Source organism: Mobula hypostoma, chromosome 6, assembly GCF_963921235.1.
Source record: "Mobula hypostoma chromosome 6, sMobHyp1.1, whole genome shotgun sequence".
NCBI classification, from domain to species: Eukaryota; Metazoa; Chordata; class Chondrichthyes; order Myliobatiformes; family Myliobatidae; genus Mobula; species Mobula hypostoma.
This window is the reverse complement of record NC_086102.1, coordinates 143,183,008-143,203,716: the sequence shown is the minus strand read 5'-3', so window position 1 is coordinate 143,203,716 and position 20,709 is coordinate 143,183,008. Positions and strand designations below refer to the sequence as shown.

Here is a 20,709-nt window from a genome sequence, read left to right as displayed (position 1 = left end):
AGTCACTAAAAGTAGACAAGACAAACATTACACAATTCCCAGATTTCACAGAAAGTCTCAATTTTTGTTATGTCTTTAGGAGAAAATCACTGCAGGTTGAACTAATTTATGGACCAGTTCTCCATTCTCCCCACCCCCATCCTGATTATTCCTAGAGAATTACCCCTCCTTCCTCAATTCCCAACTGTAACTCCTTTCCCGTCTTGTCACTAAGCTAACAGCAATTCCCCACCCACTCATTATTCTGCAAGGCACCTTCATGAATGTACTGGAAGGTGACTTTGCACTTGACCACGTGGTAGAGCAAGTGCAGCATGGACGGGAAATTCCACAAGGATTCAATAATACACACTGATGTGCTGGACCCAAAGAGTCCATGAAGAGCAGACTCGCACAAGCCAGCTTGCCAGCTATCCCAATATTTTACAATGAAGGTTCCCAAGTGAAGCACATTTGCTGTTGGGAACCTCTCCAATCAATGCCTCATTTTTAAATGCCCATACTGTGTACTTAAATCATACTTAATATTCGGGTTTAACATAAAGCAAAATCAAACACAATTAATTAAAATTCTACTTTAAAGTGTTGCTAAATAGGTCAAACAAAGGAAAGCATAGTGAAGAAATGCTAGAGTACAAATGGTGAACAACTCTTCTTGCTTTTGAAATGATCAGAATTGACTAAAGAGTTAAGGTAGCAGAAATAAAATTCAATACTATTGCACAAAGCAGTAGTGTACAGCATAAAGAGCTTCACTGGCTATACACATGCTTTGAGATTAGGAAAAATGCTTCAAAAGTACAAATCTTTCATTTACTATCACTGCTCCGTCCCAGTAAACTTCACCACAACAAAGGACATTTTTTTTTAAAGTGCATTGGTAGCTTTCCATGTGCAGAAAAAATCAAAATGACTAATGCTATCTAAAGCTGGTAACAGATGGCCAAGTTTCAGTTATACTGTTTTTTAAAAAATCAGTCAGATCATTATATAACCGTAGAGCCAAAATCTGTAACAGACCTGATTAAGGTCTTTGTGGCGCAAATAACATTGGGATGGAATAAACTGCCGTTCGTGGTTAGTTCATGTCAAAAGTCTGACCAGGAGTTAAATGCCAAATAGTCACAGGAACCATAAATCAGAATGGACATAACCCAGGACTACTGGCTTGGTGCCAATTCCTCCTCCCCATCCAATATCAAACCAGTCACATGACCTTTAGTGGAGTCTACAATTTCCCATGTGGCTGGAGTAGCCAAGAATAAATGGACTAAAAGGAAAACAACAAATCCCATTCCTATTTTCCATTCAGTTCTATTTATATAATCTTTGTCAATGAAGCAACTCGTAGAATGTAGGCAAAGAATCCCATCCAAATCCACAACCTCTTTTGGCAGTCCTAACAAACTGCGACCATCAAGGTAAAACACTCTGAAGTGAGCGATCTGTTATGTGTCAGTACATGGACATAGACAAAAAAAATTTTTAAATGCTAAATTTAGAAGTTGCATCAAATTGAAAAAAAAATTCTTCCAGTGAAGAAGCCTGTCTTTGTTAGATTCAGCAAAAAAAAGTTTCATTTTCCAGGAATGTGAATTTTGATGGTCAATTTGAAAGTCAAGTTGTACAGCAAAGATTCATTTCCTATAACTTCATACATTTGCTCTACTAATTTTATTACGAATATAACTTATAGTAATTTGTAATGCCTGCCCCATACTGCTGTCACAGAACAACTAATTTCACGACTTCTGTCTATGACAATAAATACCGAATTATGACCTAAACCTGATTCTGATTCTTCAAAAGTCTATTCCCTGCACTTTCTCTGTGATGGGAAGCTTAGATGCACACTGACCTTGAAAACCTACAATTAACCAGTTACTCCCCCGCCCCCGGCCCCAGGAACAGTCACTCCAAACGTACTCCACTCTGATGATCTTCTGTCCCAGGTGATAAACACTCGGAAAATGCCCGTTTCTACTATTATCCAAACATAAGCAGCTTTAAGGAGCCTATTTACTATTACTAAATACATTATTATTTACGAGCGTTAAATTGCAAGATTGAAAAAAAATTTAGAAATTAATATATTTGAGAGCTCCTTTGCCCTAGTAATATCATTTCATCAAAAGCTTCTGGTGCAGCCAAAGATGAGCCAAGATTAGCGCCACCTCCCCAAGTAATTTGCATCTCAACAGGATCCCGAACACAGGAGGGATACAAACATAAACGGTAATCGTTAAAACAGAAAATAACGTAATTTTTTAATTCAGTATTTGATGTTACAGTTAATTTAAATACAGACAGGTAGTTTTCCCAGGCCGGGGTCGGCGCACAGGGCTGCACTTTGCCTGGATATTTAAAATTAATCGTCAGCCTTCCCGTGAAATCTTAGAGAATTGTCAACTCTTCTGCACAGATATGTATAAAATACAGCATTTTCCGGCCAAAGATTACCCCTGGTTATTCTTTCCACTAAAATAGCCACTATCTTAAAACAGCAAAAGAGATATACTTACAATTAACCGATTGGAAGTCTGGTACAAACTGCTCATCATCTTCGGGAACCTGGGCTGCGCAAAGAAAGAGAAAAACAATCACGTTCGCTTGAAATAGTTCACTGTTCTATTTTACTCAGCAAAGCGCTTAGCTGTCAAGCATAAACGTGCAATTACTGTGATCTGAGATGGGTGATTTATACATACCTTCTGCTAGCCATGTTTCTTGCAACTGGCTTAAATCTTGGAAAAGTTCTGGGGAAGCGAAACAAATCACAAGCATAAACAAGACAAGTCTGTGCGATTGGTTCTACAATCCGCAGTAAATCCAGAACAGTCATTACCTTCCGAATCATGGGCAAGGTCAGTCTCCACTAATTTCCTCTTTCTCTCGTTTATTTGTCGCCCACGAAGTTCTTCCCCGCGAGTTTTCTGTGAAAATCAAATAAACTCACATAGAAAATCGAGCAAAGAAGCGCAAATTTTACAGTAACACCCGTCCTCTATTTAATGCACAAATCGATCCAACTTTGTTCATATTTAAGAATGAATTCTGAAAATAGTTGCCTTAAAAAATAAAGTGGGAATAAATGGCTTACTTACCGGTATATTGTGCACCATAAAAGGAACTTGCTGATCGTAAAATCCGTCCATTTTGTAGCTGATCTTCTATTATAAGTCGACCTACAATCCTTTAACATGGACTCGCAGAGCACAGTCGAGATTTTTTTTTCAGGTTGTTTTGTTTCGCTCTTTCTCCACAGCTCCTAAGAGACGACAGAGCAAAAATTATGAATGGGGCAGGCAGGCTGGCTGGCGTCAGGTATGAGCGTAACGGGATCCGAGCGCCCCATTCACAAAAAACACACACACGCAGCTGAGCCCCACCGCCCACCGCCTCCCACACAGCAAACAACAACTCGCATTGAGTTTAAAGGCCGCTGGAAAAGCAATCGCCCCAAGCTCCAGAGATTGTCTGCAAAAAAAAAATCGGCCTCACAGACGGCGGAACAGTTTTTTTACCAATTGCAGAGACGTATTCAAGAAAAATGGCGAACATTTTTCTAGCCAAGCTCTCGTTAGTATCTATCTTTAGCAGTAAAATGCAACACTTTCATTCCCTTTCTAAGTCTTACGCGCACTAAAAAAAAACAAACTTTATTCGAAATGATATTGTAGACTCGGATATATTTTCTGCTTACCTGTGAAATTATTTGTATTGTATTTAAAAATTACTTTTTAAAAATACACCATCTTTAAAAAATAAAAACACCACACATTCAGACTCACGAGTCGCCGTCAGAAAAAAAAGTTGAATGGGTTTTTTTGCTCAGTTTAAGTGAACGCGATTTCTTTTCCCCAGAGGCAACTCGGGCTCGCGCATCTCGCCTGCGCACTGACTGGACAGATCGCACGCTTGTCACAAAGCGAAGCATTTCATTGGTCAGCGTTGAAGGGACATGTGAACCAATTGTTCAATAGCAAAAGGAAACTTCTAAAGCCTATTGGTCAAAAACGGATGGTGCCTCGACAAGCGCAAAAATAACTTCCATAAACCAATCAGAAAACTGGGCGTGTCTTTGATTGATAACTGGCCTGTTGATGGGTTTCATTCACGAAAATTTGGTCAGGGCTGAGTAACTGCGCCATTGAAGGATTGGAGATCACAATAGCAACTCGATGTATCTTGATCCCATGCAAGGTCACAACAGCATTAAAAGCATATAGAACAGATTAATCAAAGCTTAATCAGTTGTACTGTAAAATTAGACACCATTTTATTCATACTTTTTGAGTAGGATCTGGTCTTTTATTATACTTTTAAAAATGCGCATCTCGGAAAATCATTCGGCTAAACGCACATTGCATTGTTAAATGTCAGAGGAGATTTGTTTTTTAAAAGTAGAAGAATGTACATGAACAAAGGATATTTATTCTACTTTGGCAATTTTGGAAGATTGTTTTTAAAAATCAACAGTATTTTGTTTAAAAGTATTACATAGCCTGTAGATTTTTTTTGTCTGCTGATTCAACGCTCTGCATGCACCACATATAGGTCGTTTGAAAATAAAACCATTCTTGGCAGAAAGTTTGGAAACATATTTTCAGGTGCTGGCCATTTAAGGGCTTCCAGTGCACACGGATTGGGCAGCCTCAGCCTTAGGCTCCCGGGCGACATTTAAAGCTGATATGTGGTAAGAGTGGGAGGAACGAAAACATATTAGAAATGACAACATCTCGGGTTCAGGACGAGGTTTCTCGTATCCCGCGTGTTTCGTTAATTCCAGCGTCCAGTTTTTCTTCCTAATCTCCCCTCCAGTTCCATTAGTGTTACTTAAAACAACAGCCTAACCAATCAGCCATGGCCCATATCTGCCAGGTATTTCTGTGACCGATCATTCGCTAACATTCGATCAATAATATTCAGCAATACAGTAGACCTGTTACCTAATTCCTCTAGAACTGCGCCCCACAAGGTTAGACTCCGACTATTTCCTGAACTTTCCCCTTAACAAATGAAGCTCGCTCGGCCCAGGACATCGAGGGCCCCAGAAACTGGAAGCAATTAGCATATCCGCAAGGTGGGCAGGAACACTGCCATCCAGACCCTTTTCTTAATGATTTGGTCAACTTGCCTCTTCTCACAAATGGTGAGTGGGCTGTCGGTAGCTTACAGCGTTTACTGTTTAGGTGTTGCCTTCGTATCTCCCCGCTGTGGGGAAAATAGAGGCTACCTGGGCGGCTCTGTGGTTCAGTGGATAACATGCACTCATTGCTGGAAATGCAGGAACGGGGCAACCAGTTGCATACAACTAATCTAAGGAAATAATACTATCTGTTTTGGTGATATCTACTGAGCGATGAAAAATAGCCAGGACTCCATTCGCTAAGCATACAGTTCGTTTTTAAATCTGGGTGGGGTGGGTGTTATTATGCTCACCTAAGAGGATAGAGAAGCTTATTATAAGATTCTCTTTTAAAAGGCAGCATCTCCGGCAGTGCAGCAGTTTCCCAGTTCATGAATGAGTGTTATACCACAACACCGACTCAGAAACGAGAATGTGGAGCTGGCGGATAGATTTATCGTGACTATCAATGGACCAGATTCACTCTGTCATAAACTTGATGGTATAAATCGAGTAACCTGAGGTTGTTGGAACCAGACTGTAAATTATACCCGTTACAGGATCCCCCCCTGTGTTGTAGATTGGAGACCAGTAATAATGTCAGTGCGGTGGGAGGGAGAATACTTTGATCTCTTTGTGTATCTCCGGGTTACAAGGAATGTAATTGTAATGACTTCTAGTTAACATATTATTGTCGAGGCTGACACTTAAAGTGAAAGCCCCCCTGCAAAGAGAAGTTCCCTCTTCGACTCCAGCCAACCATCGCTTTGAGCAACTTCCCCAGTGACGTGTATCATGGGTTTCGAATGAGTCGACATTGTGGGCTGCTCTCTCTCTAAGGACACAAAAACAGAGTTACATTTGAGTCCAAAACTGAAATGAAGTCATCTACTGGTATTATTTTTAGTTACATCCAAAATGCTGTGTGATAATTTGCAGTGTTTTGTTTCTTTTTCCAGATTTTCAGCATCCACGTGATTTTTGGATCCCTTTGCAGTCCTTGCGTGGATGCACATATCTTATAGTGAGTGGGAGCAAAATTCTCTCCTTAACTCAGGAGAGTTTAAACTGGCCACTGCACCTCTAGTGCGTATTCCCAGCACTGCTGAAATTAATCCATTCTGATCAGGGTGAGAATTAAACGTACAGTTTTGTTACTTGCAGTTTGGAAGCAAGAAACATTTTATTATTGAAACTGCTGCTTGTGAAGAGTATGGTGTCATGGTGTTATTGGTCTAGCATTTAATGATCATTCACAGTGTCAATTAGTAATTTGATTAACTACATAAAAAGGGACTTAAAACTCGGATGTCAAAAGTTTCTAATTTTATGGACCAATCCTTTGTGTCTCCAAATTCAGATCAAAATGGTTGATTCTTACTTGGATTGGCCGAGAATGTTACAGTTCAAGTGCACTGGTCTTTACTGGTGATGTTCAGTTCTCAAGATAGATTGTGTTAACTGCACAGCATTTTTCTTTAATTGGGAGATAGCAAATTTTGAAAATGAATCAACAGCCTCACTGAAATATTGCTCAGCTTATTGTTTTAGAATCATCCAGGCTGCCTTTTCTATATCATGTGACCAAAACTGCATAATAAATAATAAACTTTCCCGTCCTTCCCATTTTAAAAAAAAACTATCATATGCATTGTAATTTTGTTGTACTTCTTAAAATTGAGTATTTATTTGAGGAAAGGTGTTCAAGGGGATTGTGACTACAATTTGCATAATGCACCTATCCCCTTTTCCTCTCCCCTGTCTACCCCATTCCGGGTTTGGCATTGGAAGCTGGAATTGCCAATCCTCTGAACTCGGGCCGAAAAAAAAACAAATCTGGAGTCGAGACAGGAAAGCAGAAAAGGAAGCTTTTTGCAAGTATTTTCAACATTACAATTCTAACTTTATTTGTACTGTATATATTGTATGTGCTTATCACTTCTCTTATTACTTATTGTTAACTGAGCTGTAAGTGGAAATTTAGCAGTGTCACTTGACTTGGAAGCAAAGTCTAAGGGGCAAAGTGAACTGATTGTACTTCTGGAATTTATAAATGGTAGTAATCAGATATTTGACAAATGAAAATGGTGGATTAAATACTCCCCCATTACCTAAGACCAACATTAAAACATGAAATCATATTTTCTCTTACATATAAGTGTAAGAATCTTAAAGATGTGAAAGACCATTCTAATTTCATTTGAAAAGAAAAAGCCGATATTCCCTCCACTGCAACCTTTAGTGAATTGAGTAAATTCAAGGCTTCCTGGCAAAGAAAAGCCTCCAATTGGAAGTTCTAATGTTATTTTGTAACCATTAAGAATGTGTGCCTCTTTAATATAAACCACCCTGTTAGATTAGCATTTCTATGTCTTATATATTTCTATAAGAGCATTTCTCTTTGTTCTAAGCTGTAAAAGCTGGGCCTTGAAAATATAATAGAAAGCACAATGTTTCTGTGACTTCCATGTTGAAATTGAAATCCTTGCAGCTTTATTTTTGCCAGTTTCAGGAAAAACCCATAGCAGACGCACCTGAGGTTGCGGAGTCTGAAGCTTGACTCCGTGCACACAAACACACCCTCCTTCCGACAATTGTAATTTAGGCTCTGTCCCATCATGACACTTCCTGTCACAGAGTGACCCTTGGAGATCTATATTTTTTCCTGAACACTCTGATTGAATATGCATTCTTCAGATACATAACGTGTAAAAGAGGTGAGAGGGGAAATCCAACTGCTGGAAAACACTGCTGGAGAAGTAGTAATGAAGGGACAGTGGAATGGTGCGTGGACTGAGTAAGTATTTTACATCAGTCTTCACTGTGGAAGACAATAGCAATAAGGTGGAAGTTTCAGGTGTCAAGGGGGCATGAAGAGTGTGAAGTTACCACAACTAGAGACAGGATTCTTGGGAAACTGAAAGGCCTGAAGGTAGATACACCTCAGAGTTTGGAAAGAGGCGGCTGAAGAGATTGTGGAGGCACTAGTAATGACCTTTCAAGAATCACTAGAACTGGAATGGCTCTGGAAAACTGGAAAATTGCAAATGTCACTCCACTCTTCAAGAAGGGAGAGGAGCAGAAGAAAGGAAGCTATAGGCCTGTTAGTCTGACCTCAGTGGTTGGGAAGATATTGGAGTCAATTATTAAGGATGAGGTCTCAGGGTACTTGGAGGCACATGATCAAATAGGCTGTAGTTAGCTTGGTTTCCTCAAGTGAAAATCTTGCCTCTCAAATCAGTTGGAATTCTTTGAAGAAATAACAAACAGCATAGACAAAGGAGAATCAGTTGATGCTGTGTACTTGGATTTTCAGAGGGCCTTTGACAAGGTGCCAGACATGAGATGACTAAACAAGCTATGAGCCCGTGGTATTACAGGAAACATTCTAGCTCATAAAGCAGTGGCAGATTTGCATGAGGTAGAGTGGGGTAAAGGGAGCCTTTCGTGGCTGTCTGCCGGTAACTAGTATTGTTCCACAGGAGTCTGTGTTGGGACCAATTACTTTTATGTTCTATGTTAATGATTTGGATGATGGAATTGATGGCTTTGTTGCAAAGTTTGCAGAGGATATGAAGATAGGTGGAGGGGAAGGGAGTTTTGAAGAAGTAGAGAGGCTACAGAAGGACTTAGACAGATTAGGAGAATGGGCAAGGAAATGGCAGATGGAATACAATCTGGGGAAGTGTCTGGTCATGCACTTCGGTTGAAGAAGTGAAAGGGATGACTACTTTCTAAATGGAGAGAAAATTCAAAAAACTGAGGTGCAAAGGGACTTGGGAGTCCTTGTGCAGGATTCCCTAAAATTTAATTTTCTGGTTGAGTCTGTGGTGAGGAAGGCAAGTGCAATGTTAGCATTCATTTCAATGGGATTAGAATATAAAAGCAAGGATGCAATGTTGAGACTTTTTAAAGCACTGGTGAGGCCTTACTTGGAGTATTCTGAGCAGGTTTGGGCCCCTTAAATATTATAAAGGATGTGCTGAAACTGGAGAGGGTTCAAAGGAGGTTCATGAAAATGATTCCAGGATTGAACGGCTTGTCATATGAAGCGTTTGATGGTTCCAGGGCTGTATTCACTAGAGTTCAGAAGAATGAGAGGTGACCTCATTGAAACCTATCGAATGGTGAAAAGCCTTGTTAGAATGGATGTGGAGAGTATCTTTCCTATGGTGGGAGAGTCTCAGATCAGAGGACACAGCCTCAGAATAGAAAGGCGTCCTTTTAGAATGGAGATGAGAAGAAATTTCTTGAGCCAGAGGATGGTGAATCTGTGGAATTCTTTCCCATAGGTAGTTGTGGAGGCCAAGTCTTTATGTATATTTAAGGCAGAGATTGATAGATTCTTGATTGGTCAGGCATGAAGGGATACAGGGAGAAGGTAGGAGATTGGGGCTGAGAGGAAAATTGGATCAGCCATGATGAGATGGTGGAGCAGGCATGATAGGCCAATTGAACTAATTCTGTTCCTGTATCTTATGATCTTATGATAATCCTACCCAATCCCATGAGTATTTGACATCTATCAGACTTGTGAACTGTGATCTCGTTCCTAAATAGGCAGAGATGATAAAGGGAAACCCTTTGTGTAAGTAAAGAGTGCAAGTCCCTGAGCTTTTTGTGTACATAACAGCAATAAAAAGGAGTAGGAGTAGGAGAAGGCAATTGGGCCCCTCCCATCTGTTCCTCCATTTTGTAGATTAGTGGCCAATCTTTTACCTCAACACCAATTGCTGTACTAACCTTGCACCCTTTGAGTTTCTTAATATCTAAAATTACTACAGTAATAGAGACAAAATATTTGGCAAAATATTGGAGTAGACAGACCCACACATAAAGTTCATACTGACATCCTTCACATAGGCAAGTTAATGGACTTTGTTCCTGCTGTGGAACAGTTTTTAGGCCCTAGAGTCTCAGATTTTTTTCCCTGGAAGTCAGATCCCTGTTGCAGACTCCTATTCTTGAAAGTTTTCAATGCTCAACATTTCTCTAGTTCCTTAGGACTCGACCTGGTCACAGTTTCCCCTTTGTATGTACTAAGTGATTTGATTGCAGCCAAATTGCACATTGTTGAAAAAAATTTGATTCGACTTGAACTTCCACATAAACACTTTTCAATATATCAAAGAGAAAATAAGTTGCAAATAGGCACAGTATCTAGAATGTGGCTTAGAATGTAATTTGTTTTAGAAACTATATTTGGAATTGGGCTTATTTGCAGTTTCATTACAACAGCTGAAAATATTATTGAAAACAAGAACCACATTAATTGGTGTGTATATTAACAAAACTGTTACTGAATTGATGTAAACTGAAAATGTCTCAAAAAGATCTGTTTACAAACATTTTCTAGTTAAGATATGCAGAAACTATTCTCTTGATGAATTTAAAAAATTCATTCAGAAGCTTTTTTTTAAAATGACTGTTTATATCCTTACGAGTAAAAGATTAATTTTAAGTTAACAAACTTGTCAAACTTGAAGGCTGGGTACAAAGTTAATGTGCTGGAACAGATGGATCTTGGAGTCCAAGTCCATAGATTCCCCAAGTTGTCATGAGAATTGAACGAGTGTTTAATAAGGCCTATGGTGTGCTGGCCTTTATTGGTCAGGGGACTGAGTCCAAGAGCCGTAGGTTATATTGCAGCTCTATAAAATTCTGGTCAAACCACACTCGGAGTATTGTGTTCAGTTCTGGTTGCCTCATTATAGGAAAAATGTGGAAGCATTAAAGAGGATGCAGAGGAGATTTACAAGGATGTTTGCCTGGATTAGAGAACACGTCTTGTGTGGAAAGCCAGCGCTTTTCCCTTTGAAGTGAAGGAGGTTGAGAGGTGACTTGACAATGGTGTATAAAATTATAAGGGACACAGGTAGCACGGTCAGCCAGCACTGTTTTGCTAGGCAGCAATGACTAACACCAGAGGAAATCCTTTAAATGGGAGTGGAGGAAGGTGTCAGGGAGATGTCAGAGCAACACACACAAAATGCTGGAGGAACTCAGCAGACCAGGCAGCAGCTAGGAAAAGATTACAATCGACGTTTTGGGCCGAACCCTACGGCGGGACTGAAGAAAAATAAGATGAGGGGTAGAGTTAAAAGGTGGGGGGGGAAGGGAGAGAGAACCACAAGGTGACAGGTGAAACCGAGAGGGGGAGGGATGAAGTAACGAGCTGGGAAGTTGATGGTGAAAGAGATACAGGGCTGGAGAAGGGGGAATCTGATAGGAGAGGGCAGAAGGTCATGGAAGAAAGAAAAGGGGGGAGGAGCGCCAGATGGAGACGATAGGCAGGCAAGGAGATATGGTAAGAGAGGGAAAAGAGGTTGGGGAATGGTGAAGGGGGGGGTGCCATTACTAGAAGTTTGAGAAATCGATACTTATGCCATCAGGTTGGAGGCTACCCAGATGGTAATTCCGCCCCCCCCACTTCCCCCCTTCACCAGTCCCCCATCCGCTTTTCCCTCTCTCGCCTTAACTCCTTGTCTGCCCATGGCCTCCCCCTGGTGCTCCTTCCCTCTCACCACCCCCCGTCTTTCTTCCATGGCCTTCTGTTCTCTCCTGTCAGAGTCCCCCTTCTCCTTCTCCAGCCCTGTATCTCTTTCACGAATCAACTTCCCACCTCTTTGCCTTACGCCTCCCCCTCCTGATTTCACCTATCACCTTGTGTTTCTCCCTCCCCTCCCCCCACTTTTTAACTCTACCCCTCATTTTTTTTCTCTCCAGTCTTGCTGAAGGGTCTTGGCCTGAAACGTCGACTGTACTCTTTTCCATAGATGCTGCCTGGCCATAGATGCTGAGATCCTCCAGCATTTTGAGTGGGCTGCTTGGATTTCCAGCATCTGCAAATTTTCTCTTGTTTGTCAGGGAGATATCAGAGGTTGGTTTATTACACAGAGAGTTATAATTGTCTGGAACACACTGCTTGGGGTGGTGGTAGGGGCTGATACAATAGGAACATTTAAAGATGCTTTGTTAAGCACATGGATGAAAGAAAAATGGAGGGTTATGGGTTATGTAGGAGGAAAGGGATCATGAAGTAAGTGTATGTACTATAGGTTAGCACAGCATTGTGCTATGTTCCTCAGTAGATCACAAATTAAAAACAGTGGTAAGAGTGATTTGAGACTAAGGTGTGGTTGTAGAGAAATACTGTTTTCAGATAATATAAACTATAGCACAAATTTAATTTGTACTTAAATGTCTGTGACATTCAGCTGAGCTTTGGACAATTACTTTTGGAGAGAATCAAAAACTAAAACAGTTTAGGAAAAGCTTTAGGTCATCAAAGATCCAGTTGAGCTGATTTAAATGATCATGCAGCTTGATAATATTCTAGTTTGATGTCTGTTGCAGTTCATTAGCCTAGGATGCTGAACTTACTGAGGCGTTTAGGTTTTGTTTTCAATTTGCTTCTTAGCTTTACCCACACTCTTTATGAAGTTTGCATGTTAGCTGTTCTTTCCGACATTTCCTTATTGACTTATACCTGTTCAGCATTTTTACCCTGCTCACATACCCTCAGTAGTCACTTTATTAGGTACACTGGTACACTTGCTCGTTCATGCAAATATCTAATCAGCCAATCGTGTGGCAGCAACTCCGTGCGTAAAAGCATACAGGCATGCTCAAGAGGTTCAGTTGTTGTTTAAACTAAACATCAGAATGGGGAAGAAATGTGATCCAAGTGACTTTGACTGTGGAATCATTGTGCCATGCAGAGTGTCCTTGTTGATGAGAGAGGTCAGAGGAGAGTGGTTGGACTGGTTCAAGCTGACAGGAAGGCAACAGTAACTCAAATAACCACGTGTTACAACAGTGGTGTGCAGAAGATCATCTCTGAACATTCAACACTTTGAACCTTGAACTGGTGGGCAGAAGACCACACCGGTTCCACCCCTGTACCTAATAAAGTGGCTACTGGGTATATTTTGCTCCTGGGATATCTCCTTTCATTCTGCAACTCAAATTTAATGGTTAAGTTTTGAGTTTAATTAACAGTCATTTGTTGAGCTGTATCAAACTGTGTTTGGAAGGCTTACATTGTCACTTTGAGGTGTTTGGGCAAGCAAGGTATCACCTGTAAAAGGTGTATTGACTATTACAGTGGTTTTATTTCATAATTAATCCTTTAACTCCTGTTAATCAAATGTTATTTTGCATTCAATTTAAATAAGATGAATGAATTTGTATTTGCCTCTGATTAATTTATTACGCATCTACAGAATGGTCACTAAGATGCCCAGTTTTCAATCTGAGAACCTCCCTAGTGTGTTTTAAGCCTTTTCTGCTTGCCTAAAGCTTGCACTTCATTACAACAAAGTCTTGACTTTTATCTGGGTAGGCTTTCAATGAAGTGGGAAAGGATCTGATGAGGAACCTACATCGCTCATCTCTTCTGTCATGCATATCTTGAAGAAGTAATTGTTCAGGAATTGTTATTATCTTCATGTCACAAAATACTCATCTATTTTTGTGTCTGATGACACTATATTGGAATAGCCTGAAATAAATATTGTAAGTACCGTATAAATTGTATGAATAAAGTCAGCGTGATATGAGGATGCAATTCAGAGTACAGGTGGTCCCCGTTTTTCGAACGTTCACTTTACAACAGCTCGCTGTTACGAAAGACCTACATTAGTACCTGTTTTCGCTAACCAAAGAGGATTTTGGTTAGCAAAAAAAAGATGCCCGCTTTATAAATGTGTTTACTAAAAAAAGATGCCCACTTTATACGTGTGTTTACCCCGAGAAAGACTACCATGACTGTGAGGCCTTGTGCAGGCAGTTGTGTGCGCATGTGTGTACGTGCATAGGCGTGTATGTGCGTAGGTGTATACGTGCACATGTGTATATGCTGATTTTTTTTTTTCTCCAAGTTGATTTTGGCTCGCTGTCTTCCCGGTTTTGATAAGTGAAACTACACAGTACATACATTATATATGCTGTGTATTTATCATATCATTTCTGCTTTTACTATGTGTTCATGTTATTTTAGGTTTTGTGTGTTATTTATTATGATTTGGTAGATTATTTTTTGGGTCTGGGATTGCTCAAAAATTTTTCCCATATAAATTAATGGTAATTGCTTCTTTGCTTTACAACATTTCGGCTTACAAACAGTTTCATAGGAGTGCTCCACCTTTGGGTAGCGGGGGATGCCTGTACTCTGAACACACTGGTTGACATAGCAAAACATTTGTCTTTTATACAAGAAACTGCAGTGTACAGAAGCTAACCCCTTTTCTATTACTGCATGAAATCATGGGCTGCACAGTTCACTGAGTCGAGTTGCTCCTTCACAGTGCCATAATTGACCCTGACCTTCGGTGCTGTCTGTGTAGAGTTTGCATGTTCTGCCGATGACACGTGAGTTTCTGCTGAGTGCTCTGGTTTCCTCCCACATACCCAAGGAGTGTGGAAGTGGGTTAAGTTTGTCATTGTACATTTCCCTAGTATGTATGGTGTGGTATAATCTGGGGTGTGTTGACAAGATTGGAGGGAAAAGAAGATCGGATTAATGTGGGGTTAGTGTAACTGGCTGGTAGGTGGCTGGAGTGGCTCCTTGAGCTGATGGGACTGGTCAGTGCTGAATGTCTCTATAACTGCCCCTCTCTCCATGATGTTACCTCATGGCAAGTATCACAAGCTGCTTAGCTGTCTCTTTCCCTACCGAGTGAGTAGTTTGGTCTTGAAAGTATGCTGCTTCAGGCTGCATGTTCGGACCTTGTGCCTGGGCAGTGTGCTGTATATGCTGTTGGTGTGCTGCAAGCACATTGTTCTGAAGGAGCGCAGGCTCAGAGACTCTTGTTATACTGCGGATGACAAGAACGTTGGTGGTGTTGCAGATGGTGTAGAAGGTTGTTGTAGATCATAACAGAACACTGATGGGATGCAGACCTGGGATTAGATTTAACAGATGGAGTTTAATCCTGAAAAGTTTGGAGTGATACACTTTGGAAGATCGAACTTGAAGGCAGAGCACAGGGTTAATGGCAGGATCCATAGACCCTCAAAGTTGCCGTGCAAGTTCATAGGGAGGTTAAGAAGGCATATGGTATGCTCGCCTTCATTTGTCAAGGAATTGAGTTCAAGTGTTGCAAGATAATGGAACTCTGTAAAACTTTGGTCAGACCATACTTGTAATATTGTCACAAACAAGAGAAAATCTGCAGATGCTGGAAATCCAAGCAACACACACAAAATGCTGGTATCAAAGTACCAGTGATTCAAAGTGTGGATCTGGTGGAAGATAAAGTATCGTACAGGTTCATTACGGCAGAGAGAGAATCCCAGAGTTGTGGAAGTGACTGGTATAGGGACACCAGGTATCTCCTCATGGCGGAAAACGTGGTGTGTAGAACACAGTGGGAGAGGCAGCGGGAGAAACAGTCAGTTGAATGTGAGTACCTGGGGTCCTCAGAGGGTCCATATCAAGAAGCTTGAAAACAAATCTGTAAACCGTGTGGTGCAAGCTGACGGCGAAGACATGCTCCCAGAAAGGATACGTGACTGTAGTAGAGGGTCTGGGCAAACACATGGTCGAAGAGTCAGGGAGCAGCAGAGATCACAGAGGGGGAGCAATGAGAGAGGGTTTCACTGAACTCCCATCGAAGGGAAGATTTAAACTTTTCAGGGTGGGCATCCCTGGATATTGTATTCAGTTCTGGTCACCTCACTACAGGAACGGTGTGGAAGCTTTAGAGGGGGTTCAGTGGAGATTTACCAGGATGCTGCCTGGATTAGAGGGCATGCCTAATGAGGAAAGACTGGGCGAGATAGGGATTTCCTCTGGGAGCAAAGAAGGATGAGAGGTGAATTGATAGAGGTGTAAAAAATGATAAGAGCCACAGATGGAGTGGACAGCCAGCACCTTTTGTCCCAGAGTGGCTAATATGAGCAGGCATGATTTGAAGGTGATTGCAGGAAAGTATAGCAGAGATGTCAGAGGTAGATTTTTTCATCAAGAACATTAAGTGTGTAGAATGCAGTGCCGGGGTGGTGGTAGAAGCAGATAAATTAGAAACTTTTTAAGAGACTCTTAGACACACTGATGATGGCCCTACGTTTTTCTATGTGGGAGGGATGCATTAAAATGATCTTGGAGTAGGTTAAAAAGGGACGAAAGGCCTGTACGGTGCTGCTTTGCTCTATGTTCCATACTGCACGCTGAAGCTCAGAAGATTGGCAAGTCTAATGACTCCTATAACACCTTGAAAACCTGAGTGTCAGAAATCCACAGAGGCCACAATGGTCATGAATCTGTCAGATTAATGAGGCAAATATTTTCCTAATTAGCTGCAGTTTCTTCAGCATGACACTTCAATCATTCCATTCCCAGTCTTTAAGGCTGGATTTCCAATTTCTAGTTGCCTCTAACACATTACATTTCTTTGGTAGGTAGGTCAATTGGATTTTTCCAGTGGGTGTAAGTAAAATAGTGAAGTTCTGGTGAACACCAGAGCTTTGCAGAAGGAACTAGGAAAGGGTTTATAGAAGTCTGTGGGATTGTTCTACTCTTGATAGGTTGACTGGTCTTTACTGTGCTATAATACTTCAGCAATTCCACTCAAAACTTGTAGTCACATACTGTTTAATGTAGCTCAGAGATTCAGTGGAGTATTATCTGTTGGAAAATATTCGATGACTGGAAGAGTGGTCAGAAAGACAGAACTTTGAGAGCTTCTTAAAGGGGTAAAATGTAGACATGTAGGAGGGAATTCCAGAACTTGGCTCTCAGCAGCTGAAACACAGCAGCAACATTGAAGTTATAATCTGAAGGTTGAATAAGGAGCACATGTTGGATTGTTGGACAATAGGTGATTACAGGGATGAAAAGCTGCAATACAGTGGAGGAGACTTGAGAGGACAATTTCAAAACCATGGCCTTACATGACCTTACATGAACCTAGGCCAGGCACCCACATGAAGATGAGTGAAAGGGCTGATCATATTAGGAGATGGGCAAATTGCTTTTGTACAAGCTCATGTTTGGGGAGAGGGTGGCCAGAGTACTGTTTGTTGGAAAAAGTCAAGCCTGGAGAAGAGTTGATGATCAGGGCTTTAGGAACGAATGAACCAAAGGAAGGGTGGAACTGCATGCGTAAGTGTTACATAATCGTAACGTGCAAATGCTATGTAATCTTAGCATGCAAATGTTATGTAATCTTAGCAAAGGCTTCAATTTTGTGATCCCATCCAAATCAAGTACGACAGTATTGTGAACAGACAGTTTCAGATGACTCCAAGATGAGGAATGTGGTGTGAAGCAAAAAAAAACAAAGTTAAAGGTAGGAACTGAAGATGGAAGCTTTAGTCTTCCCAACATTTATTTAGAAGAAATGTCTGTTCACCTAATAAGACCATAAGACATAGTAGCAGAATAAGGCCATTCGGCCCATCAAGTTTGCTTCACCATTCCATTATAATTGATTCATTAACTCAATTCTCCTGCCTTCTCCCCGTAACCTTTGACACCCTTACGAATCAAGAACCTATTAACCTCTCCTTTAAATATACTCAATGATTTGGCCTCCACAGCTGTCTGTGGCAATGAATTCCACAGACTCACCGCCATCTGGCTGAAGAGATTCCCCTCATCTCTGTTCTAAAGGGACATCCTTGTATTCTGAGGTCCTAGACTCTTCCACTGTAAGAAACATCCTCTCCACTATATCTAGGCTTTATGCTTAATAACTGACAATTAATTTGTTAGTTTAGACATAGTGAGGATGGTGGAAACTAACATTGTTTAAAAGTGATGTTGCTAAGGGGAATTGTAAGATCGGAGAGAGCAAGCAAGAATTGTTAGGGAAATCCGCAGGTAATAGAATGAATCAGGGAGATCAGTCATTGCTGATTACCCTTGACTATGACTGAATGGAGAAGGCTGGAACCAACCTTCATAGGTGTGCCACGGTTCAAAGGTGTGGGAGAAAGATGGTAGAATCAACTGAGTTAAGATGTAGTGAGTGGGTTGAGAAGGAAAAAAAGACATAGGTTAACTTTGTTGTGACAATTCATTTCAATAGTGACTTGGTCTAGAGCTGTTTTGATGTTGTGCTAGGTTGGATCAAGAACCTGGGTGGAAGAATTTGGTTGAGGATTTCTGGAAAGGAGGACAGCCAATTTCAGTGGCTACTGGACATTTGGGTTAGAGAGTGAGTTTGGGATGGGGCAGCAGAAGGTAAGGACCAGGGGTTCAAAGGTTGTTTATTTAGGCAAGGGGAAGACTTAAAAGAGAGACAGCACGTGAGAAGAGAGAAGTGGATAATTAACATAGGAGCCAGAGAAGCTGGTCATCAGGTAGTCATCAGTTTAGTACTGAGATTGCCCTGAGGGTTGAAGAGGAGGAGGAGGAGGAGGATTAGACTTGAGCAAATTTAAAAATTACATGATCTATATCTGTTGTGTTAATTGTTTGGGGGAAATTACATTAAAATTTCATTAAAGGTTGCATTTGCTCGAGGCACAAGATGGAAAACAACAATATGAGGCACTACAAGCTTTCCACAAATTGCCCTTTATTGGAATATGTGACATTAAATCAATAATAGTCAACACTTCACCTCAGTGGCTTTTAAACCATCCCCAGCTAGATTTGTAGCATCCACTCAGCTCAAAGCACCGTTAGTATTTTATCTCTCCAGTGTTTAATTTCACTCTCCTTACTCTGTGGAAGGTCTGTGGATGCCTATTTCCCATTTGTGATCCATCCCAATGCTGGCTGTTGTCTGTTAGCTCTGAGAGTGTAGATCATCATGTTTGCTGGTGACTGAGGGTATCATTAGAAGGTGAAGAAGGTGGGCACAAAATTATTGCATGCTCTATCTTTCCTCTCCACTGCCTCAAATTCCAGTAGGTATTTGATGCTACTGCCCAACTCTCTGCCTCACCAGTGTCAGGCCATGAATTTTAGGAATGCAGTAGTGGCAAGCAAGATTGGGGTGTAGCTCCTGACAGCTGGAGGCTGAGGAGCTATCCGAGGCCGTGCTGCAGACTGCGGGCTTTCAGTTATGAAAGTAAGAAATGCACAGAGGCTGCCCTTGGTGTTGCTCCCTGTGGTACAGTATGATAGCAGCACTGGGAGCATCAGTGAAACAGCCAGTTCTGAGCTCCCTCAGGGGGAGGCGAGAATCTTGATAATAAGTTCCCCTTTTCCTGTCATTTCCGACTGACTTTAAATTTAAGGTAGCTCCGAAGCGAGTAATTGTTGAGAAAATCCAGCTTCAATGTGTGAGGCCAAAGAGTGGAGAGGTTGCTAAATTGACACTTATTTAAAAATGCACTCCTCAGAGTCATGAAGTATACAATGGGTGCAAAACGTTGCTAAAACAGTGAAGACAAAGCAACATCTTATTGATGGCAGGTCAAAGGCTTCTAAATGGCTCCCATCTGCTAACCTGATATTATTCCTCTTCACTTTAGTCACCTTCTTGACCGATTTCCGCAGCTGAAAAGGTGCCCACAGTGACTGAAATTAATGAGTAGTATTGAGTACCTCCTCTTCATTAATGCTATCTGCCAGTCAGAGTCACAGATGGTATTAGGAATTGGTGATCAAATCTATCCTCCTATGTTTCAGTATCCTCTTCTTTTTCCTATATCTATTGGCCTTTCTGCTTTTTTTGAAACCAGCTTTATGGTTTCCTGAATCTCTCTTTCCTTTGATTTTTCTGAAGGCTGGGCTCTATTTATTTTTGTGTTCTAGATCCGTAACGTGGCAACACTGACATTCACGTTTCATAAACACAGGTAATAGTCAGACTTAGTTTATTATCGAAGTACATTTACTGTATGGCACCATGTACTACCTGAAGAGTAATTTTCTTGCAGGCATTTACAGGAAGAATTACAACAGAATTTATGTTATACGTAAACAAAGACTGACAATCAATCGCTGAGCAAAAGAAGGCAAACTGTGCAAATAAAAAAATAAGTAAATAAATAATACTGAGAACATGAGTTGATGAGTCTTTGAAAGCGACTCTACAGGTTGTAGAGTTCAGGTGAGTGAAGTTACTCCTGCTGGTTCAGGAGCCTGATGGTTGAAGGGTAATAACTGTTCCTGAACCTGGCAGTGTGGGACCAAAGGCTCCTGTCCTTTCTCCTGATGGTAGTAGCGAGAAGGGAGCATAGTGGGGATCCTTAATGATGGATGCTGCTTTTTTTGTGGCCGTGCTCCTTGTAAATGTGCTCAATGCCACGACTTGGCTGTTCCTTGTGGTACAACTTTTTTTTAAACTTCAGAATGATAGGAAATATACTTGACTTATCAGGAACACTTAACTTGTTTACCGAATCATCGGGTGCTATGGTGCAGAAACAGGCCATTTTGTGCAATGGATCCATGCCAGTGAATTTTTGCATTAGAGCTGAGCCGATTAATCCTACCTTCCTGCTCACCCTCCACACCTTTCAACATTCCTTGTTGTTTTCAAGTCTCTATTTAGTTTTTAAAAAAAGACCATCTTTCGTTTGTGACGGAGAATTCCACAATTTAACCACTCTGTGCATAAAAAAATTTGTCCTCGGGGCCCTAAGCACATGTTTTAATAACAGCTGCATATTGGACTTGC

General features: G+C 41.0%; 1 protein-coding gene across 1 annotated transcript in view; it reads right to left on the bottom strand.

Moving 5' to 3' along the window:
- LOC134348461 (ETS translocation variant 5-like) overlaps positions 1 to 3,866 on the bottom strand; it is a 28,623-nt gene extending 24,757 nt beyond the window's left edge. The window contains exons 1-5 of the mRNA XM_063051883.1: positions 3,704 to 3,866; positions 3,105 to 3,268; positions 2,846 to 2,933; positions 2,709 to 2,756; positions 2,523 to 2,576 (exon numbers count right to left, since the gene is read on the bottom strand). Of these exons, the coding sequence (XP_062907953.1) occupies positions 2,523 to 2,576; positions 2,709 to 2,756; positions 2,846 to 2,933; positions 3,105 to 3,155 (241 nt within the window). The 5' untranslated portion in view covers positions 3,156 to 3,268; positions 3,704 to 3,866. The remainder of the gene's footprint in view (positions 1 to 2,522; positions 2,577 to 2,708; positions 2,757 to 2,845; positions 2,934 to 3,104; positions 3,269 to 3,703) is intronic.
- Between the last annotated feature and the right edge of the window lie 16,843 nt (positions 3,867 to 20,709).